General features: G+C 42.2%; 1 protein-coding gene across 4 annotated transcripts in view; it reads right to left on the bottom strand.

The window, feature by feature from the left end:
- Positions 1-25240, bottom strand: part of LOC119975407 (ephrin type-B receptor 3-like) — a 108843-nt gene that overhangs the window by 75092 nt on the left and 8511 nt on the right. For all 4 annotated transcript variants that reach the window (XM_038815021.1, XM_038815023.1, XM_038815022.1 and 1 more), the window contains exons 2-3: positions 6024-6088; positions 1183-1855 (exon numbers count right to left, since the gene is read on the bottom strand). In XM_038815021.1, the coding sequence (XP_038670949.1) occupies positions 1183-1855; positions 6024-6088 (738 nt within the window). The remainder of the gene's footprint in view (positions 1-1182; positions 1856-6023; positions 6089-25240) is intronic.

The raw sequence follows: 25240 nt of genomic DNA, 5'->3' as shown, positions 1-25240 counted from the left end.
TGTCCCTCCCATCTCTGATTGGCCGACTCAGTAGCACCACCAGGGAGTTGATGGCTACTTCTGGTGCTACACCTATCCAATGACAAATGAGTTATGGCAGGGAGAGGGGGGGGGGGGGGGGTCATGGCGGAGGGAGAAAAGGCTGGATGTGGGTCTCAGTGGCTATTTCCTTTTAACCTGGTCACTTGATAACAAGGGCGTTGAGAGCCCTCAACCAAACATGGGCTCGATTCTCCAGAAATGGGGCTACGACCTCACGCCAGCGTCTTGAGGGCTTGCAAGGCCCCGGAGTGCTTCTCGCAGCTCTGGCTGCAGATACGGGGCTCGGCACTTCCGGTTGGGACATGGCGCCCCGTGCGACATGGCGAACTTGCACCGCAGACCGGAATAGAAGAAATAGGTCACCCCGATATCGCACGCGCCCGCGGATCTGTGCTGCCCAATCACTTGCCTGGCCATCCAGGAGGCTCCCCCATCCCGGTGAAGGATCCCCCCGCCCCCCTGAGTCCGCAGCCGCCAATCAAGGTGCCCAACGGTCTCTGTCAATGGCCCCCAACTCGCGCCGAGTAGACCACACGCGCGCGATTCGTGAGCAATTCTCCGGGGACTTGAAAACCGCAGGAGTGGTGCCGGCAACGATTCCCCCGTGAATGCCCATTCCCCGCCCCCACGCCGAATGTGATTTCGGCACGAAACTCGGAGAATATAGCCCCATGCCTGTTTATCCTGTTCCCTGCGTAACGAGCCTTCCACCCACCATGGTGTTAATAATAGTGGCAGCAGGTTGAAGCCCTTAAGTGTGCATTAGTTTCCAACTTAAGGATTTCAATTTCCAATGGAGTGATAGGATTATCCAAAGGCCTTCATGTCTCGGAATTAACCGATGGAGGTGAAGAAGCCAGGGTCCCCATCCATCACCCTCCCACGCAATCACATGCCACACCACCAAACTCACCGGAGGGGAGAGCACAAGAATCTGCCCAATATTTATATCTCCAGAGATTTATCAAATTTCCATCAGAGTATTAAGTTATGTGATTGTATTGAGAATTGAAAAAAACACACTGGAAAATATTCCAAAAATTAGACTTAAGTAACTAAAGCTTTCATGAAATAGGAAATCTCTAAAACATTTAAGTGAAAAGAGGCTAAAATACCAGAATCACTTGAACATGTTCCTACCTTGGCAAGCAGTTTCCTTTTCAGCAGTTTCATATCCAGGAGCACAGGTACAAGCTCCAACAGGTACCATCCACTCCCCATCACCGTTACAATATAGCTTCAGGGGGACAGATAGTTCAATCGCATTATTGAGACAGGTACCAGGAGCAATGACAAGTGATGTAGGTTCTGCCCCAGTCACTGTTTCTGGAAAAACTGCAAAATTTGCAATCACGGCTGGGCATTTCTTGTAGAAAACACGCAGAGAAATGAGTGACATGCATGATCCCAGATCCTGAAACGCGAGATAGAATCCATTCTTGGACAATGGACCAAAGCTTCTAATCTTCGTGTTGACTCTCCCAGACTCCAGTTTGGAAAAACTCTCATCTGGTGCAATGGTGTCCACCTTCACATAAGGGTTCTCCATCCAGGATGGAGTAGATGCTGTTGCCGAGTCTGTGTCAGATTCGTAGTAAAATAAATTAAAGGTTTCCTTACAAGAACCTGGGATATTTGGTATGCTGTTGCAGTCCCGCACAGTGAATTTCATCTCCACATATACTCTCTGAACATCTTTACGGGCAATGTAAGTAGTTCGAAGCCAATTATTCTGGTTTGCCTCCTTCACATTACAGACCTGGTATGTGCGAATAGGATTTATTGCATCATCATATCCACTTACTTCTTCCCACTGAACAAAGAAAACAAAGAATATTTGTTGTGACAGTAAAATAAACACTATCATTGTACAAATATTATGTTTCTAATGTTAACGTTACATTAACTATAAAATAGTTGAATTGGAAGTGAAAATTCAAACTGTCTTGAAGTGATGGAATTACACATTCTCAATCATTTAAAATAATCCTTTTGTTGCTGCTGCAGTTGCTTGCAGCATTCATATACATATGATCAAAACTTTATGATACATGTTTCAATTCCATTCTGCTTTAATTAAATATTATCAAACATGCAACCCAATTACTGGCCTTATGGTGAAGCCCAAATAATATATTGAGCAACAGCACCTCATCTTTCAATGAGGCATTTTCCAGTTTTCCAGACAACACTGAGTTCAACAATTTCAGACTGTCGGCCAGGATTTTCCGGGTGGGTTCCCCCGTGGAGCACGTGGCAAGCCATTCAAATCTCGGCTGACTTTAGCGGAATCGGGACTTTTTTTTGGCAAAGTGCGAACCCATTTGAGGGAAGTGGTGTGCAGCCCATCGTTTGCACTGCTGGCTTTTCCTGCCAAACTTTCAAACACTTTGCCAAAGAAAAGCCAGGAGGTGGTTCCCACACGTCATGCTGGTGGGATGGACTCATTTAGAGCCAGCCCCACCAGCGACAGTGGCTCTAAGGATGCCCCAATGTAAAAGGAAAATACGGACTCATCCCATAACCACTGATCCCCCCACACCACATAACACTCGGCACCTTGCCCACGAAGGCACCTCCCCCGCCGTAGTGCCGAATGCAGTGCCAGGGTGCTGCCAGGCATGTGCCTCTTCCACCTGGGGACTGTACTTACCTGTGCGCCCCGGCAGGTTCTGTTTGCCAGTTTCCCGTTTTACAGAACATGTTGTTAAACCCCACCGAGGTGATGTCACCCAGTACATTCCTTACGTGGGGGATGATACAGCAAGGAGGCCCGATAAGTATGTGGCAATGTATTTTAATGGGGTTCCCATTAGTACATAAAAGCTCCCCACTATTCTCTGCCCTTGCCACTATTCCTGCCTGCCGAAAACAGGGGTAGAAAATCCCGTGAAAAACGGCGAGCGGCGATTCTTCCGAGCCCGGGGGAGGGGGATCGCGGGGGGCGCCAGGGTGTGTGAAATTTGTCGGGGGTCCCGCCTGCGATTCTCCCACCTGGCGTGGGGAGCGGAGAATCACGCCCCGACCTGAAATGTTCACTATTTCTCCCTCCGCAGATGTTATGTAACCTACTGAGTATTTCCAGCATTTTATTCTTTTAATTCAGATTTCCAGCATCCGCGATATACTGCTTTTCAACTAGTACCCAACATAATATTTAATGTACCTCCTAATCAACTTTTGTAACATTTTGAATTCACAACTTTGTGTGAATAGAAATGTTACATTAACAAGACAATTCACGGTGCAAATTGTGTAATCTTTATGGAAATGAAAATCGCTTATTGTCACAAGTAGGCTTCAAATGAAGTTACTGTGAAAAGCCTCTAGTTGCCACATTCTGGCGCCTGTTCAGGGAGGCTGATACAGAAATTGAACCGTGCTGCTGGCCTGCCTTGGTCTGCTTTCAAAGCCAGCGATTTAGCCCAGTGCTAAACCTTTACTGATTGACTTCCCGGAACACAGGTTGACATTTGAGGCTGCTGGTATGGGCAAACTAAAATAACTGTGAAGATTTGTTTTCTAAAATGTGATTATTGATGTCTAGGCTGCTAGATTTACTAAGTAGTTAATAGCTGTTAAATGTCATAGGTCCCATCAAGCCTAGGCCTGGAAAATACTCAAGGCCGCTTTTTTCTTTTAAATTAGCCAGGCCTCTCTCAGGAGCCTGGACTAAAATTTGTTGACAGTGGGATATTTTTTTAAAGGTGTGGCTGATATTTTTGTTCGGCATATTGAACACCACTGTAGCTTACAATATGCAGAACCACTGTTCAAGCACAAATTGCAAATTAATTTATTTATTTCTAATCACCAAAGCAACTTCAGAGATTCTAATTACATTTATTTTTTTTGCTTGGTGAGGCCTTTTAAATTAAATAATTGTCACTGTGGTCGCACAGCTAATTACATTTGTCTAAAAAGAAAATGACTTTGGAGTAGAGAGACATTGTAAAACTGACTCCAATCTGAGCTTTGGACAGGGCATTGGAAAAGGAAGAGGGCACAGCATGCAATGCTACTAAAATATTTGTAACTGGATGAAGTATAATTAACAGGCTAAACTGCTTCTTCTTGTTCCACTTCATACATTCTTCTGTTTATCTTTCAGAACGATTGCAAACACATCTTAAGAAGTAACTTGTGTGGTTACAGTAATTACTTAATGCTGTAAGCTTTTGAAAAGGTTGGCAACCACAATCTGTTTCATAGGAATGTTTGTACGCATATTTAAATTGAAGAGTCACTTACTAATTTGCGAACATAGATTAGGCAAAGATAAATATAATTGAGACAGGCGCCTTGGTGCATTTATCTTATCCAAACACTGTCCCTGTGGGGCTTTCATATAAAAGAGTGTTTTTTTTTTACATTTGAAAAATATTTATTAAAAGCAAAAATAAAGTGAAACTCAGACTTTGCTCAAGACAAGAATGTTTTGTTTTACTCCATGGAAATACTGTCCATGTACGTTAGATATAAAAGAGTCATATGATGCAAATGGTGGGAAAATACATGCTTGACACGTGTGAATTGCACCTGGTTTTCAATACAGAAATTAAACTTGTCCATAATCTTTCTCATACTGAATGATGAAAGGGCATGTAAAGATTAATGATATTTTCACTCATTGACCAATCTTTTTCTTCTGTTCAGAAGTTTCACAGCTGTTCAAATATTCCTCCTCAGATTGCTACTGACAGAGAAAATGTTCTGTGTAGTACTCATCATCGATTTATTTCGCTTGTAGTTTAGCGGAGTCTTAATTCAAATGTGACCCTGACTTAGGCAGGATTTCTAAGATGGTAAATTAGTTATGTATCAGGGTTTGGTTGTACTTAATATTCCTTCTAATTAATTTCCACGCTTGCAAACAATCCTTTCAATTAATTGCTATAGCCCTTTTTTTAACCATTTTTACTGACATATGTTGGCATATTTGATTTGTTACTTGACATTGACTAGTTAAGTCCAAGTTGTTTTCTGTCTGCATAAGATTCCATGTCAGTTTGTAATTGTCCATTCTTATTCAAATGTTGGGGATCTTGGACTGAATTTGTACTCTGAAGCTGTGCAAACAATAGCACTTGCAATATTTGGCATATAATTGGAAGATTTATAAAAGATTTTTCATAATTATCCATTACCAATTATAGATAAAATGGAAATGTTCTTGGATCCACGCCCAGGTGCACTGTATTGTATGGGCAGACTGAATTTCAGAAATTCAGCTAGGTTGAAACATAGGTCTGTAAGGTAATTTATTCAATTTTAATCCTCAAATGAATTTAAGTAGTGGAAAATTGAGTAGGTTCGATTACAGCAGTTTATTCCCCCTTGCCCAATACACTTGGGCTTGGATCCATGAAAATGACTGCTCACGACTCTTCCTGTACCACTGATTCAACAGACTTTAACTGGTCAACAAAGATTTCGCGGTAACTACACTCGTTTTTCAAAATTTTGCATTGCATCATGTTGAAGTATTCCAAAATGTTTCACGTAGTTAATTACTTTAGTAGTGCAATAAATACTGTAATATAGTGAGAAGCAGCAGCGATCCTCCATCTGCAGCGTACCACAAACAGCAAAGAGGTGAATGTGCAGATGGTCGTTTTTAAACAATATCAGTTGCAGAGGATACAATTCTTAATATTCTTTATACAGTGTTAAAATATCTTTAACAATTTTAATGGACAGAGCCAGAGTTGAACATCTCATCTGAAGGGTAACAGCTCCATCAATACGCAATTCTGTTAGTACTGTAACATTAGGTCACTGACCTGAAATGTTAACTCTGTTTCTCTGTTCACAACATTGCTTGATCTGCTGAGTATTTCCAGCATTTTCTGTTTTGATTCCCTCATTACTGCACCAGAATGTCAGCCTCAGTAATTACCTCAAAGCACTGAAAGCTCTTCAAAGTTGTTTTACTGTTTTAATTGGGTTAGTCAATAATCTATTGCGTAAATTGTCCTTACCCCTGATTCTGGGTATGCAGTCCATCCCAATTCGGCAGTCGCCCATCTTGAATCCATAAGAGTCTCTGTAGACCAAAATGGAGGCATTATCAATGTACGGTCTAACAATGAAAAAAATAGTGATAAAATACCGAGCAGTAGCCAAAGTAACTCACACATTCACATAGCCCAAAGAATAAAGCAAGAGCAAACTTTCATTGCTGCCTCGTTTTAATCCATTCTTCAGAAATTTAACTGTTGCGCAATATGACATGTCATTGGCCTCCTGCTTTTAAAACCCGAATATCCCATTCACGCATGGAGAAGTAACTGTGCAAAGGGTACATATATGTCTTTTGAAATGAATGTTTTGTGTTTTAGCCACAGAATTTTTTGATTTATCCAGGATACAACCTGGGGGTCTCAGCACATAAATCTGCACTTTAGAAGACAAAGGTTAAGGAAACCTGGGGCACAAATTGCTTGGGAGGGAGGACAGGGTCAAAAGCACAGAAGGGTTTTAAAATGGATCAGGATAATTCGCATTAAAGATGCCCCACAGCAGAAAAAGACTGTTACAAATCATTGAAAGAGGGATGATTTCTGTTGCTGTACATGATGAAAAGCAGTTGCTCAGCAGCTTAACCATTATAAAAGGCTGTTGCTAAATTAAATCTGTGTAGAAAGATCGATGCCCGAAAATATATTTTGAGCATAAACTCCTAGTTTTGATCCTCACATAGGACACATAGATGGAGAAATGACTAGTGAGCAAAACGTAGAGGCAAAGGGAAGTTTATACGGCTGGAAAGATATCTAGCGGGATTCTCCGATGGCAAGATCCTCCGCTGTGGGGTTTCCTGACGGTGTGGGGTGGCCACAATTGGAAATCCCATTGGCCGACAGCGGGAATGGACCATCCTGCTGATGGCGGGGGTGTGCCGCACTGAAAAACGGGCCTTGTGGGACGGAGAATCCCGCCCATGGGGTTAAGATTAGTATTTTCCGATCCCATGGTGGGAATCATCATGAGTGGGGTGGATAGCTTAACAAACCATTACAACGGTCCGTTGACCTTGGGTGGGTCCCGTACAAGGTAAATAATGTTCCACAGGGCGTGTTTTGAGGTTGCCATTATTTACTCTGCACATGCAAAAATGAACATAAAATAGCAATTAAGGAATCACAATTGTCCAAATTTGTTGATGGTATCAATTTGAAATTATGGGAAACTATAACCAGGATTACGATGGATGATAGGGGCCAATATAAATTCGCAGGATGGCAAATAGTGGGTGGAATTGTGCCAAAAAATAGCAACGTGTCGGGTTCTGACTGGAAACTGGCATGCTCCCCTTAGAGAAACAGGCAGAATTTCCATTCAGACCATCCCATACTTTGCCTATTTTTAGAAGAGGGGGGTGTTTAGTCATTGTAAGGGGCCCGGCCTAAAGGTGCCGGTAGTCCTACTCCACAGAGATCAGGGCACCTTATTAAAGGTCGCCCTGATCTCAAAATGAAGTTAAAGGCTGCCCTCCCCCACACACAGGCATCGGCACCCTCAATATCAATGATCACTGGCATCAACGCCCCCACCCAAGGATTGCTGGCATCAACGCACCCCCAAAAGGTTCATTTACATCAAACCTCCACCCCATGAGAATCACTGGCATCAACACCACCTCTGCCCATAGATCGCTGGCATCACCCCTGCCATGTCCTGACCACCCAAGGCCTATACTGGATTCCGAGCACCGGATGTAGTCATCATTCTGGATGTAGAAACCAGAAGTGATTTCTGCCAGCGTTATGCCACACTGGCGGATGGGAGCACCTGGTGTTCCCGGAAGATTTAGCATTAAGTCGATTTAATATATTTAAATATATTAAAATATATGGTCATGGGATGTGAACCTGATTGCGTCATTCTGAGATCTCCCCATCTCAAATCCCGTTATGGTCCTCTGGCGAGGATTTCCAACCATGAGGGATTTGCGTTGGGATGTAATGGGGCTGGAAAAGCGGCCACATGGCCGAGGCAATCTGAAAAGCTCAGTTTGAAAGAATAGAGAATGGAAGTGTCCCATTAATTGTAAGAGTATGGAAAGGGTAAAGAAGCCTTGGTACACAGATGCATTTGGTGCAAATTTACACTCACATCCCCCTGGAGCACAAACAGTGATGCAGGTAGAAAATCACATGAGAATCGGAAAACGTGATTTTCGCTGGCGAGTGATGTAACAAGGCTCCACCCTTTCATTCGATATATTTAAATAAACGTTGATATCATTAGCGTGCTTCCCCGCCACTTCATCACCGCATATTTTAAAATGCGCTGTGCTAACGCGACGTCACATTGGTTTATAACTGCTTTTTAAAGACATGAAGCAGCTGAGGGGCATCCACCGGGCGCACACATGTAGGCATAGCCCCCCCGGGGGAGAGCTACATCCCCGCGCAGTGCCCCGACACTGCTTCCGGTACCCTGCCATTGGCCCCGGTACTGCCAATGTGCCACTGCCAGCATAGTACTGCGGGCGGCCCTATGGGGATCTCCATTGGGGGTGGTTGCCCTTATTTGTATCAGGGGGGTTGTCCCGGTACTTCAGGGCGGGTGGATCCTCATGCCCATGATGAGTGTGTTGCTCCTGTGCTTGTTGGAATTTGGGGCCGGGAAAAGTACCTGAAACCGGAGTGGGGGGTTGCCCCAGTGCGTGTGGGGGAGATGATTGTTCCACGGATCCATGGGGAGTGCATTCTTTAAGCACAGATCGGGGCGCCATCTGGATCTCTGTGGAGCCAGTATTACCGGTTCTATCAGGGCTCGCCACCATGACCACGTAGGCAACACCTCCAGATATTTTGCGCACAGTGTGCCAGATTATCTGGAGAGAAAAACTGGGTGTGCAGCTGGAGGACTGAACATCGCTTTTCCCACCTCAACCAGCATTCTGGGCACAGATTGGAAAATTCCACCCATATTCTATTATAGGAGGCTCACCAATAGATAAGGCCATAAAAAATAAAACATTTAAAATGATATCAACAGGCACATAAAAAGGAAAGCAATAATGAGTAAAAAGGAATAAGATTAAACTTGCAAATAACCTCATTTACATTTATAGTTTGACAGTTTTCTGCTCCCAATTGGAGGAAGCATACAAAAGTGAGCAGGAAATAAAATGTACCTTCACCAGACATTAGGAATTTGTTATGAAGGAAAACTTGAGAAGTTAGAGGGTTTAACTGGAACTAAAAAGATTGAGGGTCTTCAAAATATTGAAAGTTTAATTTCTATCTATCAATGAGACAGTGACAAGAGAACAGAATTTTAAGGCAAAAAATATGATATTACGACAAAGTGGAAATGAAGTTAGAAAACATTTCTTCACATAGATGGTGATTAGAATATGGGATTCTTCAATAAAAACCTCTGCTGAAATGGGGTTCATATTTTCTTATTAAGGGAAATAAATTTCTTTTAAATAAGGAACTTGTGTTTACATAGCAATGTTCACATCCGCAGGATGTTCACGGCCAATTAATTATTGTTGAAGGACACAGATGATATGTCGGCATTTGTGGTAGCCAATTTACATACACAAATATCAAACAACTGACCAGTTTATGTGCTTTTCATGATGTTGGTTGGGGCGGGGTGTGGGGAAGAGTACTGGGAGCTTACGAGGAAAATTCCCTGCTCTTCTTGATATTGTATCATGCAATATTTTGCATTCACCTAAGAATCATAGCGTCATAAAAATCTACAGTAGAGAAGAGGCCATTCTGTGGGTAGATGATGTGTTTTCTCATCCAAAGGATAGCCCCTCCAACAATGAAGTGTTCGTCTAGATTTTCTACTCATATCTGTAGTGCATCGTGAACCTTTGATCCACTGACGCGCAGGCAACAGTATTACCAACTGAGCCAAGCTGCAAGAGAAATATTAAAGAGTATGGAAAGTGAGGATGTGCCTGGATTTGATCAGGTGACCAATGGGGGAAAAAAGACCAGTGCAGACTTTTTTTTAAAGAAAATTTAGAGTACCCAAATCATTTTTTCCAATTAATGGGCAATTTAGCGTGGCCAATCCACCTACCCTGCACATCTTTTGGGTTGCAATGGAAAAAGCCAGACAAACAGGGGGAGAATGTGCAAACTCCACACGGACAGTGACCCAGAGCCGTGATCGAACCTGGGACCTTGGCGCTATGAGATAGCAATGTTAGCCACTGTGCCACCATGCTGCCCGCACCAGGGCAGACTTGATTGTTCAAATGATCTTTTCCTATCCTGATACATGGCATGTTGCTATGATTATATAATGTCATAGAATAATAGAATCCCTACATTGAAGAAGGGGCATCGGGTCTGCTACCGATCCTTTGTAAGAGCCCACTGCCCCACCCTATCCCCTAACCCCAGCTAACATTTGGACACTAAGAGGCAATTTAGCATGGCCAATCCACCTACCCTGCATATCTTTGGATTGTGGGAGGAAACCAGAGCACCCGGAGGAAACCCACGCAGACATGGGAGAACGTGCAAACTCCACACAGTCACCCAAGGTCGGATTCGAACCCGGTTCCTGCCGCTGTGAGGCAGCAGTGCTAACCACTGTGCCACCGTGCCACCCACTGCAGACAATTGTATTAACACACTGATTTCAAAACATAATTAAATATTTTTTAACGAAAAATTAATTATTTCATGTCTTATCTAATAGACACACACCCCTGAGTTCAGCATGGAATTAAATATTTTTCTGATCTTATTTTGCCTTACAGCAAAAAGCAAGCTGTTACTCACGAACTCCTGGCTTTAAGAGCACAGGTAATTTTGCCAATAGGCGATTGAGCAATAGATGAACACCAATGAATAGGGATGACAAAAGTTCAAATATTAACAAATGCATTGTCCAATTAATTATGGATTGTAACTCATGAAAAGCTGATGCCAAATTTGTTTGTTGCCTAACAAATCAATTAGTGCCATAATTAGATGTAAATCGACAGGAACTCTCGGTCAGTGGGATCAAGTGACATGCCAGTGTAAGCAAATTTGAGTGAATCAGGCTGCTGCTGCTTGTTTGCTCAGCAGTTGCTCAAACAATACAGATAATAAAAAGAACATGGATGACAGAAGTTAAATGATTCTGGTTTGTTCCAGTGAATTTAAAGTAGAAAAATAATATTGCCATTAAAGTCAGCGTTAATATCCAGAGCATCTGCATTTTGTAAAGCCATAAAGGTTAAGCTGCCTTTGTGGGTCATGTACTATGTTGTTTAATATGAGGCAGAATGTTACAGACAAAAGAATCCCCTGCAGGATTTTTTGATGTCCTAAAATTTGCTCTTGATATTGGTCTCTTAGTGTAAATGTTTACAAAATTGAACAAGAATAAATCAAGCAAATTAACACCAGTGCTCTTAAAATATGCAACAGTTAACTGAGATTGATAGTTTACCTGTTTTTACTATTTCCTTTCAAATACTTAAGACCAAAAAAATTCAAATACCTAATGATGAATACTAAAAGGCAGAATTTAAGGAAAAAACTATACTACAGAACGTGATTTAACTTAGATTTATTGAAATAAAATGGAAACATTCATCAGTGCTAAAACATTCAAGCACAGAAATGTCATAAAATCTCTGATCAATATTTATACCTTTTTTGTTTTCAGATGGCAGTGCTTTGTGTCATTGCTGCAATATGCTCCCTGATTTAAAATGTATTATGAAGCAGATCCATTCCATACTTTTTTTTACAAATCACAAGTTCGAGCTATCAGTACAAATAATCATGACTGCAGAATCATTTGGTCGCCATCTACTTTTAGTTACTTATATCAAATTGATCTATAGAATCTAAAGCTTCATGCCTGACAATCTTTTTCCTCTGAATCAATAACCCTCACCCTCAAGAGAAGTAGCTGTTGCACAAATCACAATCCAAAACCATTTACTTCTTGAATTATTGAACTGGAAAGTTAGCTGAATGGAATTTAAAGTAATCTTTTTTATTTCTATGCCACTGCAGTCCAGCATGTCAATCACAAAGTCATTTCACCTTATATTGGAAGATCAGAACAAGCGACAATAATTTTAGAAAATTGAATACAGGTTTCAGGTGCTGGGTTTCTCTCAGCCTTTCTTTCTTTAAATGGGAAGGAGACATAAAAGGTGAATGGGGAATCATGCTTTTTCTGGGGAGCAAAATGTTCAGTCAGATCATCTTCAATATTTCCCACACTGACCAAAAATATTGATAAGTTAATTTCAGTTAATAACATATTTGGTTAATCTTTAGGAATAGGTTTAGCCACAACTAGAAACTTGTATAGCTTTGGAATGAATTTTGAAACTTTAACAAAAGTCAGACCTAACTAAAAGCATCTGCATGTTTGGACTTTAGTGTATCGCACGCTAAAATTAATCAGATTGAGGATGTTGCAGACTGCATTCATTGCTGAAGAGATATTATGGGCAATGATTCAGAGGGGAAGAAAGCAGAATTGGAGAGGCGATCGCAGATTCCCATTGATGCCAAAAGCATTAATTGTAATCCACAAAATTATCTTCTGTTTAAATTATTATTTTACAATTCAACTCAACAGATCTGCAATGCTTTTGTGAGGTGGCATAGCTATATCCCTGACTGTCTCCTTATTTCTTACTCCTGAGATGTAGCATCAATATTTTTGCTGTCCTTCATTATATTGATCTGGACACCAATCACTCACGAGGGATTGTGAAAACAGGTTTATTTACTTAGACTAAGCACCTGGGAACATTTATACAGAGATAGGAAGCTTGAAGACATCAGCAGCAGATCCATGTGTCGGTGCTTTGTTCAAAAGCAAAATTGAAACTAAGACTGGATCGCCTGACACATTTCCTTTCACGTGATGTTGTACTGCTATCCTTTAAAGGCATATTGCAATGCCCCTCTTTCTTCGTAAGGATACTGTCTCCATGTTTCAAATAAGTATAACTATTTACAATACATGTTCATGTTTCGTCACCATTACATAAGTGTAGAGAACTGATAAATCAGCGAGTCTTAAAGTGTAAAGGTAATCTGCTGGTATACCCAGATCTTGTAATGGTAACCTTGTCTGGAGGTATTTTAAAATTTCACTCAATGATATGTGGGAGTTTCATTCTTGGATATTGTTCCTGGTTGCATTTGGGCTCTTGTCCTAAATGCATTAGGTCTGTATGGTGGTTGAGGGGATGGAATGGATCTGGTTTTTCCTTGATTATGGATGCGATTCTTCCAAAAGGGAACAAAGTCCCCTAGCGTGCGCATTTAGCCGCGAATTTCCCCGCACTTGCAGTGCCAAGAAACACATGGCTATTCAACACGACTCGCATTGTATAAGGTGTCTGAACGGGAAATGCGCAGCCGAGGCCGCACATAGCCCTGTTTTGTACAGTGGGGAGCTCCACACACCGGAACTCCCTCATGCAGTGAGAACTCGGGACGCCACTTTCTGAGACCCCCAAAACAATCCCCAACCTCCCTCCCAACCCGAACGCATGGGAATGGGAGGGTACCCGGCCCCCCCACACCCATCCCAACACCCACACCGGGCATGTCCGGCCCAATCGCACATGCGGAAGAATGCCAGCTTGGTGACTTGGGGCACTGCCAAGGTGCTAAGCTGGCAAAGGGCATGCAGCTGGGGGTCTCCAATTCCCTGGGAGACCCCCACAAGTGTCATCTGTGGGGGCCAGTACTGAATGGCATTCGCCCGAGGTCTCTGAGGTGAAGTGGATGAATTCCAAAGTCTCAGGTACCTCTGGAACCTGCACATTAGAGTGAGGGATTCACATCGCAAAGTCCCGCGATATCGCATTGCATCTTGCAAGGTGTGGCGAGCCGGGAAGATCCCGGCAGCGGGGTCTTTCGGCTTTTATCAGCCACGCTGTGCAGCGGTGAAATGCTTTTCAGGCGCAGCATGACCATCGGATCGTGCCCTATGACTCAATGTTGCGCTTTGTGTGCTATGATTTTATAGGAACGTAGTTCTAAACAAATCCATGTCACCTCAACTGGTTGCCTCACAATTTCTGTGGGACCTTGGGTGCAAACATGGCCCAATATTTTTTTATTATAAATTTAAAATACTAAGTTAAATTTGGCCAGGGTGTAAGTTAAATTTGGCCAGGGTGGTGGAGCAAATGAAGGGAGAGTTTCGGAGATGGGATGCACTCCCGCTGTCGCTGGCAGGGAGGGTGCAGACTGTAAAGATGACAATCCTCCCTCGATTTTTGTTTATTTTTCAGTGCCTCCCGATCTTTATCCCACAGTCCTTCTTCAAAAGAGTTAACGGGCTGATCATGAGCTTTGTCTGGGCGGGAAAGTCTCCGCGGGTAAAGAAGGCGATGTTGGAGAGGAACCGCAGCGAGGGAGGGCTGGCTTTGCCGAGTCTGGTCAATTATTACTGGGCGGCCAACATCGCTATGATAAGGAAGTGGATGGTGGGTACGGGGTCTATTTGGGAGCGGGTGGAGGCGGCTTCGTGCAGGGGCTCCAGTTTGGAAGCCCTGGTCACGGCTCCTCTACCGCTGCCGCCGGCCAAGTACACCACCAGCCCGGTAGTGGTGGCGACCCTGCGGATATGGGGCCAGTGGAGGAGGCATGTGGGGGAGATGGGGGCGTCTGTCTGGGCGCCAATCTGCGACAACCATCGGTTTGCCCCCGGCAGTATGGATGGGGGGTTCCGAGTATGGCGGCGAGCAGGGGCGGGAAGGGTGGGTGATATGTTCCTGGAAGGGAGCTTCGCGAGTTTGAGGAGCTTGGAGGAGAAATTTGGGGTGGTAAGGGGAAATGATTTTAGATACCTACAGTTGCGGGACTTTGTTCGTAGACAGGTCCCATCTTTCCCGCGCCTCCCGCCAATGGGGATCCTAGACAGAATAGTCTCTGGGAGGGATGAAGGGGAGGGTAGAGTCTCGGGTATTTATAAGGTGCTCATGAGGGAGGAAGGGTCCCAGACAGAGGAACTGAAACTTAAATGGGAGGAGGAGCTAGGCGGGGAAATGGAGGATGGGCTGTGGGCAGAGGCCCTGAGTAGGGTAAACTCGACCGCGACATGTGCTAGGCTCGGGCTGATCCAATTTAAGGTCGTTCACCGGGCCCATATGACGGTGGCTCGGATGAGCAAATTTTTCGGGATAGAGGACAAATGCGCTAGGTGTGCGGGAGGACCAGCGAACCATGTTCACATGTTTTGGGCATGCCCTGAGCTGAGGGGGTACTGGGAGGGATTTGCGGGGGTCATGTCCCAGGTGCTAAAAACAAGGGTGGTGATGAGCCCAGGGGTGGCAATTTTTGGGGTTTCGGAAGACCCGGGCGTCCAGGGGGAGAAAGAGGCCGATGTGCTGGCCTTTGCTTCCCTGATAGCCCGGCGACGAATACTATTGGCGTGGAGGGACTCAAAGCCCCCGAAGACGGAGTGGTGGCTAGCGGACATGTCGAGTTTCCTGGGGATGGAAAAAATCAAGTTCGCCTTGAGGGGTTCTGTGCAGGGGTTCACCCGGAGGTGGCAACCATTTATTGACTTCTTTGCGGGAGAGTGAGCGTCAGCAGGGGGGGGGGGGGGGGGGGGGGGGGGGTTAGAGTAGAGTAGGAGGGAAAATATGGCGGGTAGTACCGATGGGAGGGGAGCGGGCTTGTGCAATATGTTACGGTGGAAGTATTGAAAGAACGTGGATGTTTGCACATTTTTGCCTTTTTTGCTTCCTTTCTGATGATGTCTGTAACTGTTTATAAAGCCAAAAACTACCTCAATAAAATTGTTTATTAAAAAAAAAATAAATTTAAAATACCTAATTATTTTTTTTTCCCAATTAAGGGCAATTTAGTGTGGCCAATCCACCTACCCTACACATTTTTGGGTTGTGGGGGTGAAACCCATGCAGACATGGGGGGAATGTGCAAACTCCACACAGACAGTGACCCAGGGTTGGGATTCGAACCGGGTCCTCAGCGCCGCAGTCACGGTGCTAACCACTGCGCCACATGTCGCCCCTAACATGTCCCAACTATAGACTTGGCAATTCCCTATCCACATTTGTATCCTTGGCCATCTTCTCTTGCAGTTTTATAAGTTGCTCTCCAGTTTCTGAGAGAGTAGAATTGGTAGGTGGAGGTGAAATGGCACACAGTGGTATACCAAACATGAGGGCCGCGATTCTCCCCTACCCGGCGGGGCGGGGGAGTCCCGGCGTAGCGGTGTGGCACCAACCACTCCGGCGTCGGGCGTCCCCCTCTCTGCATCTTTAGGGGCTAGGCCCGCGGCAGAGTGGTTGGCACCACGCGACTGCCGCCAAAACCGGCGCCAATGGCCTTTGACGCCCGATGCCCGGCATCGGGGCTGGCAGAAAGGCCTTCGCCGGTTTGCGCATGCGTCGGTGCGTCAGCGGCCACTGACGTCATCACTGGCGCATGCGGGTAGGGGGGTTCTCTTCCGCCTCCGCAATGGCAAAGGCCCCGTCTTCTCAACCGTGCCCTTTGTCTGAGGTGTGGTGATCCTCAGGTTAAATCACCATCAGTGAGCTCTCCCCACTTAAAGGGGAAAGCAGCCTATAGCCATCTGGGACTATGGCGACTTTACTTGCCTTTATTACAACAATAGGTATTGTGGGCAATGGTTAAGGCGAGGGAGGGGGGTCGGGGCGGGGGGAGAACAGAATTGGACAGGTGGCTATAGATTCTCACTGATGCCAGACAGCTGTAACTATTAACCACAAAGTTACATTCTGCTTTTAACTATTGCTTTACAATTCAGCACATCTGATCTATACAATGCTTTTCTGAAGTGTTATGGCTATGCCTCTGGCTGTCTCTTCACTTGTTACTTTCTTTCTTCTCAGATGTAGATTAAATATTTTTGTAGCCCTTTTTGCTTTCACATCCTTCTTCAGTTATCTTTCAATTTACTTCCATTCAGGAATGTTTAAACATATTATTTGTGTGTTCCAAAGCTTCTCAGCAATATCTTTTCTCCTAATCTGCTTTGCGTAATTTTCAAATTTATCTTTGACTTTATCTTGCTGCTCTGCATACCTCACACAACACATGAAGGCATGTGCAGAGAATATTTTGTTACAAAATGCGCAGTTGCCCATTCAAGGAGCCTGGCGAGAATTTTGCTTCATGTGGTCGAGGGATCAATGACCAGTCGGCATAGATTTAAGGTGAGGGGCAGAAGGTTTAGAGGGGATGTGAGGAAAATCTTTTTCCCCCAGTGAGTGGTGGGAGTCTGGATCCCACTGCCGAAAAGGGTGGAGGAGGCAGAGACCCTCATAACACTTAAGAAGTATTTAGATGTGCACTTGTGATGCCAAAGCATAGAAGGCTATGGGCCAAGTGCTGGAAAATGGGATTTGAATAGTTACACAGGGCAGCACGGTGGCGCAGTGGTTAGCATTGCTGCCTCATGGCACCAAGGTCCCAGGTTCGATCCTGGCTCTGGGTCACTGACTGCCTGGAATTTGCACATTCTCCCCGTGTTTGCGTGGTTTTCGCCCCCACAACCCAAAGATGTACGGGGTAAGTGAATTTGCCACGCCAAATTGCCCCCTAATTGGAATATAAATGAATTGGGTACTCTAAATTTATGAAAAAAAATAATAGTTTGCCGGTTGTTTTTGACTGGTGCAGACACGATAGCCTTTTCTGTGCTGTTGACCTCTATGACTCTAAAATGGTAAGATTATATTTGTAACCAGTTGAGTGAATGTTATAGGTCAAACACAATGTAGATATTCCTACATTGCTGCCATGTTACAACTGGGCTTTGGCTAATGTGCCAAAACTGTGAAAGTCTTCTTTAAAAATTTAGCTACGCATGTCCTGCAAGGAGCTGTCTTGTGGTTTTCATCGTATTCCCTACAGATTTATGTAAAACCCAAGTGTGCCATTTTGCGCAAATGGTTTGTGACAAGGTTCAGTTCCTGTACTGGAAGTCATTTATCTTCATCAGAGGTGATGAAATGATCCCTGACTCTTGATTATACTTACCATGTGTCTGCAAAGGCATCAGAAGGTTGAAAATTCAAGCAAAAAATATAATGAGACTTGTGAAAAGATAGCTCGCAACTATGTGCTCTAATTTAAGACGGGCTTGACAAATATTCTCTCCAGAATAGTCACTAATAGAATTAAAGCAGATTTTTACTCATATGCCATGCAGTGTTGAGTGAAATTTTACACCTCTTACCTAATGGGGTTTTAATTTGCAAGCCCATAAACCGTGCTCAGCTGTTTATGACGTAGATAAATTGTATTAATTATATTGTTCAGCATCACTTTATAAGGACAGATAGAATTAGACTGAAGACATAGCCCAGACCTTTCATAAACCCCGGCAACATGTTACATATGTTAACAGACTGAATTAGTATGATCACTTAAAAAATGTACCAAATCTTCATAGACTTACTTTGCAACTAAAGTTGTGTAAATTATTTTGTCATACAGTAATTGAGTAGCCTTTTCTGATTAAATCTTACAACAGCTGCAACAAAAGAACTACCCCTGATATTATTTAGCGAGTGACATTCTGGATCATAACTGAGCTGTGCATTCAGATTGTAGTGACTACAACACTGATACACACTTGAAGCTGGGATTGTATCACTAAAGTACAAAAAAATACAGAAATTGAATGGGCAAAACAGAATGAGATATTTAGAGATGTCCTGTATCTGAGCAGAATACTGATATAGATTAAGTAGGCAAAGATATTGATTTCCATGTGGTAGAGGAATACCTGGAAACTCACAGCAAGGTCATTCGGCATCTGTGGAAAGAGCAGCTGACATTTCAGGTCATGCCCTTCATCAAGGCTCTGACGGGTATGAACCAGAAGTGTAGATTGTCTGTTTTCTTCACAGATGCTGACTATGCTGTTATATACTGTCAGCTTCTGTGTTCTGGTTTCAAATTTCCAGTATTTTCATGTTTTACTTATGGAGTACCTTTCTTTTTAATTTTCTGGTGAGGTGGGGTGGGGGTTAGTGCTGGGGTCTCCAGATGTTCCGGAAAGACTGGAAATCCACCATATTGGAAATTGAACATGCATCAAATCTCTCCGTCTTTCTGTATCCAGCCAGCTGTGACAACAAGCTAATTCGAATCCACAGGGGTGAATTTTCATCTGCAGTGTGCCTGGCAGCCTGTCATCTGCTGAGGGTATACTTTGAGAACAGGGGCACACATTTATCCCATTGTGTCTTAGATTCTTTGGTCCTAGAAATACCAATATTAACACACCACACTTTGCAAGCCAACAACACATTCCTCGCCCTGCCACTTTAACAGGGGCACTGACCTATTTAAAACTGAGTAGATTAATGCCTGCAGGTGAATGTTAACATTAAATTAGCAGAGGCAGGTCATGCATCTGTCTGCTAATAATGCCAATGACTAATTTGAGATTTACTGCTCCCAGTTGTCATAATCATCTTAAAACTAGTCTTTCTAATGCACGGCAATGGGAAGAACTGTTTTGATGGTAGAGGTAAAGAATGAAGCAGCTCCTGCTTCCATGCAGAATACTTGGCCCAAATATTCATGGGTTAAGGGCATGCATCCTGGAGTAAGATGCTTGATCCTGTTATGGACTGAACTGAACTCTTCACACATCTCTACTGAGTAATACTACACTACGTATGCTCACCTGTGCCTTTGTATTTACATTGTGTATTTATGTATGCCCTATGTTTTTTCATGTATGGAATGATCTGTCTGGACTGTACACAGAACAATACTTTTCACTGTACCTCAGTGCATGTGACAATAAATTAAATCCAATCCAATCCATTATGAGTAGGCTCTTAAAGACAAAGAAGTCATAAGCATTTGTTTCAACATCCTTAATGACTCAATGGTTCACTGCTTCCTGTGGTAGTTAGCCAGGAAGGTTCCAAGTTTGTTTTCCATTATGTTCCACGTTAGCTGATCTCTGTTAGATAGACAGTTAAGGTGATCAGATTGGTCTCAAGATCTCTGGAATAATTTGAAGAAAAATAGGCAGGTTTTCTTCCCATTAATTACTAATCTGTAATGCTGCTGGCAAATGTATACATTAATAGCATTTGAAGGGAGGGTCATGTTCAACTTTGATGTTATCCATAGTGGAATAATGTGTTAATATTCACTCTCTGGGTCTTCTGCCTTGTGAAAAAAATTGACAAGAAAATTGAAGAGAGGAAAATACACATTTGTTTTCAAATAATGTTTTTATCTTTTTATTTTTTGTACATAAATTTAGAGTACCCAGTTATTTTTTTTTCCAAATTAAGGGGCAATTTAGCACGGCCAAACCACCTAACCTGCACATCTTTGGGTTGTGGGAGTGAAACCCACGCAGACATGGGGAGAATGTGCAAACTCCACACGGACAGTGACCCAAGGCCAGGATTCGAACTGGGGTCCTCAGCGCCACAGTCCCAGTGGTTTTCAAATAATTTTAGCGTGCTAAGTGGAGATTAATTTTACTCCTGGTCTGTACATTTTTGCTATTATTTCTACACTTTAATCCCCAATCCCTAATCCCTGGCAATCAGCAAACATGCCAGCACACTGGCACAATGCGCTTACTGAACTTGATCGCCGCCCCTAAAACTTTATACCAGGTGAATGAGTGATCACAATCTTTGCCACGTTCACTATAGGAAAGCGGTGTGTGTCTGCCTCTTAAGTATTAGCGGAGGAAGAAACTGCAGTTACACTTCATGCCATTAGTTCGGTACAAGCTTTGTTAGTGGGCTTGAAAAATATTGAGCATGGGCCATCTTAATTCATATATCAGACAACAGGTTTCAGATCAGATTTAGCATTAACCAGCATTTTTATAAAACTTTATAATATGTATCTATAGTATTAGTAATTTACTGATTTACTTTCACCCATGATAACAGGCTCTGCAAATACTTTGTGATTTTTCTTTCCAGAAGATTTCAGAGTTAGTATTTATGAATGTCGATTTTCTTATATTTGAAATCATTTTGTTGGTTAGCTTAATCACATTAAGTGTTTTCCATAACCATAGGTTTCATAAAATAATTAAAGCTCGTACCAATTTAAAATATAGTTGAATTTGTGACTATGCTCTCAGATTCACACTTTAATTATGTTTCCCTGATATGTTAAAATATTCTAAAAGCAACAGAGAACTGTTCAGCTCAAAAGTATTGAGGGTGGGCATGGAGAGAATGTACACGGCGTTCTGTGTGTGGCCCCTGCAACTCTAACATTTGCTTGTATCGTAACAGAATACAATAAGGCATGAACTTCTATGAAGGCAACAGAGAACTATGGACCGGGGGGAAAAAATTGCACATTGACTTCTGAGAATGGACTCAGGCATGCACTGGCCTGGAACAAAAGCATCTGACAGGGGTTAACAATAGTGGAATCGTCCACCCCCTAAAGAAAGTTGATAGTTAATTGCACAAGACAGAATTATTTTTTTTTACACACAGCAGCCCCTTGCTTCAGTTGCTGCATGCGGAGTGCAGTCAGTTATACAAAACTATTCTTAAGGAACAATTACGCCGAGGGGAAAAAAAACTGTGAAAATGGTAATTTCACCAGCTAATGAGCTACAGGCTGCCCTGCTTGTCTCTCGCCTGCCAATCTGCAGTGAGCCTTGACTCAAATGAAAGAAAATGCCGCAGAGTTCAGGAGAACTTGAGCAACATCTCAGCAGGCAGTAATTCATCTGAGAAGAAAGAAAATCACAGTATAGTCAAGCCATGCAGTAGGTCTTAGCATGTTGAAAGTAGCAGACTCCTAGGTCCCTTTTGGGTATTTCCTTGAGTTTGACTGAGAACTGGATATTTCCTAAAGTCTATTAAAAAAAACTCCCTTCACTAAGATATGTTTTTCTCTCAGACAAACAGTTAGTTATCATAACCTGTACCATAGTTATTCATGATATATATATATACGCTATGTTAGACATTGGGTTTTGTTAATGGCGCATACCTGAATTCAAAGCAAATTGCCTCTGTTTGCACAAACAAGGAGTTTAATTATCTGGTCTTAATTTACTCAAACTAGTTTCACTGGTTCAAAATATTTGTGTCTTCAATACCATAAATTTTAAATAATGCAGTATTTGGGTGGTCTATTGCATTAGAAGACCAGACTTATCCTTGGGACCCAGTTCTGAACCCAGTTCTAGCTGATGATGAGTCTCTTGCTGTCGGCAATTACGGAAAGAAATTTGGATGATCTTAAACCAAGTTCATCATTCATTCACTGTCACACTCAGAAAAGCCACAGGGGTGCCTTGCATTGAAAATGAAAAATTCAGACTGCTGCGAAACAAAATGCCTGTTTGAGATTGGTGTTAATATATATTATTGCAATATATATTGTTGCAAAAAACAGTCAGGAAAAGTTGCTATATTATTTGCTGTGGCCGATCTCCGAGTAATTAATGCTGATATCAGTTGCTAAAAATGGAGAAAGTATACCTCTCACCATTCCTTCTAGTCACCAGCCTTCATAGTTTTCTTTGTTCACAGATGACTGTTGAAATTAGAAGGGATGGGCAACTTTGGGTAATGTTTTGACTTACTGTAACTTAATTGAGCATTATCAGTTATTTTTCCTATGAAATACACAGTTAGATGTCTCTTCTACCCATGATTGCCTAATAACCTGAATAATATATGTTCATTTTTCCTAATGAGATCTTATTTCCGAGGCTACATCCTGTCACAGTCATACACCCCATAAGCCATTCATTCATAAATCTTAAGCACTCCGGTCAATGCACATAAGGCCAAACTGTTCTCCTTTGGTCATTACATAAGTGTGAATAATTAAACAGACAATGAACAACATACAAACCATGGCTTTCTTCCTTCCCAATTTATGCATTTTGGAATGAAGTAAATCTACTGTAGATTTACTACCATGGTGCAGTCTGTCTGGATCTTCTTTCACATAGACATTGCAATGCCGTTGCCAATGGTACGATGCAAATTCTTGCTAAATGACACAACTGTGATTAATTAACATCTAAAATTGAATGTAAGTCCAAAGAAGGCCTTTTCTGAAACCGTCTACCCGATTATACTGTAATATCAAGGAAGCTGGGATATAGATTAAAAAATCTAAGTATCAGAAGCTCCTGCCAGTGCAAAATGGTGGTAATGTAACGTTCAATGAAGTGCTTCTAATTCTTGTCAACAAATCAAAATGTCTGCATTTAAAATAAACAGACTGAAGTGGATTTACAGTAAACCAGTAAATACTTATTCCGCAAGATCGTAAAAATGACTAGGGATTGGATGTACACCCTAGAACTTAGTCAGAAAGTTAAGGAATGTTGTAAAGGGATGAGTCGCCTTAATTTGCTTAGGTATGGGTGATGGTGTAGGTGCAGTAACAAAGAACTACTGTCTAAGTTTGGCATTGGTTTTCTGAAATGCACAATCACTAACCAGTTCCTGATCACAGAGGCAGCCCGAGGCAAAAACAAAGCCTGTGAAACTTTGTCTCATACTTTACCCTGTTTAATTAATACATAGGTCTTACCTTCTGCATTGCATGGCCTCTTTTTATGTAGCCAAGTAATAAGCAACTAATAAATATTCACTCTGGTGTGCAAAAATATAGTTCAATTTGTTATTAAAAACAATAAGAATTACATTTGCTATGAGTGCTGAATGCTTTCTTGTTTTATCTGTGGAACAGTTGCTTGGACTATTTTCCATTATCTGGCCCAATGGCCAGCGGCCAGCTGTTTGCTGTTACCTAGACATTTTACAAGAGGTTTGTCATTTTCTTCTATTATCTTTATTGACTGTTCTTATCTTCTGTCTCATCCATAAAAAAATTATAGTCCTGTGGTTTAAAAGGCGTCTAGTACAACTGTTACATTTGGTTTACCTCTCATACACTAATGTTTGTCTTCTCAGTAAAACCCAGGTGGTACCTGTTCATTTAAAGGGGTTTACTGTTCTGTGAGGCAGATTAGCCAGCACCCTATCATCAGTGTTGGTAAAACTGTAACACTCAATATACAAAAAATGTAAAGTATAGATGGTATTGTGAAAATGGCATTGCAAAATTCTGGCATTGAAATAAATAGTGCATCTGTTGTGACACTGTTCCCAACGGACAACATGTTTTCACAGCTCAATGTTCTTGCACTTGCCCAAATTATTTCCAATGGAAGCAACGTACCAGATTCCTTAACACAATAAATATATCATCATGCACCAAAGTAAATTTATCATCAATAACCATTTTAGCTGCTCTTGGCACCTAAAACTTTATCTTCATTGAAATATTCTTTTTAAATCCTGTAACCGATGGTATACCCGCTATTAATGTTCATATTAAACTGAACTTAGCACACCCTAGCCTCAATTTTATTTTACTTAGTAAGGAAAAATCCTGAAATCAACCCATAATCAATTAGCCCAATGAGTGCTGGATGAATTGTAGTCTACATAAAATGAGAATTCATCTCATAACGTAAGTCACTTCAGAATAAATGAGTGTCAAATGTGTATAAACTTTTCAAGACTTCCTCTGACATTCTGTGTAATGCACCATCAATGAATTTTTGCCATGGGGCATTCGCAATAATTATTTTTTTAATATGTTTTCCTTCTGAACATAATGAGAAAGTAAACAGAAACGTGGTAACAATGTTCTAATTCTAACAAAGTATTTAGTTTTAACTCAATTAACTAATTATTATAAAACTACATGACCTGTGTATGCATTTGAGATTTCAGTGATTGCGTTCTTTTTCTCATTGAGCACCTTAAAAATTTGATGAAACAAAAGTAGAAATATGATTGGATATAGATGGGATGGGCAAGAGCCTCGGGACTCAGTGGATGCCACAAGGAGGGATAGACCCTGCAGAATGAGTTTGATGGGAGCGTGCTTTCTTTTTTCGAGGTGTAATTCAGCACTGTAAGTTTCATAAATCATGACCTATCTACCATCAAGAAAATTCTACCCTTTTGTATGCATTGAAATGGAGAATCTCTCAGTTTATGCAATGGCTTTCGGATGAGCCTCGGAACACTGCTATATTAAGTTTTGAATACTTATTTTGCAGAAACAGAACTTTTCAGCATGCAGCATCAAGCTCCTACGATCCTTCCTTATAGAATCATAAAATTACTTGAATCATATAAACACTACAGTGCAGAAGGAGGCCATTCGACCCATCGGGTCTGCAC

This window comes from Scyliorhinus canicula, chromosome 13 (genome assembly GCF_902713615.1).
Source record: "Scyliorhinus canicula chromosome 13, sScyCan1.1, whole genome shotgun sequence".
NCBI lineage: Eukaryota > Metazoa > Chordata > Chondrichthyes > Carcharhiniformes > Scyliorhinidae > Scyliorhinus > Scyliorhinus canicula.
This window is presented reverse-complemented; position numbering and strand designations above follow the sequence as displayed.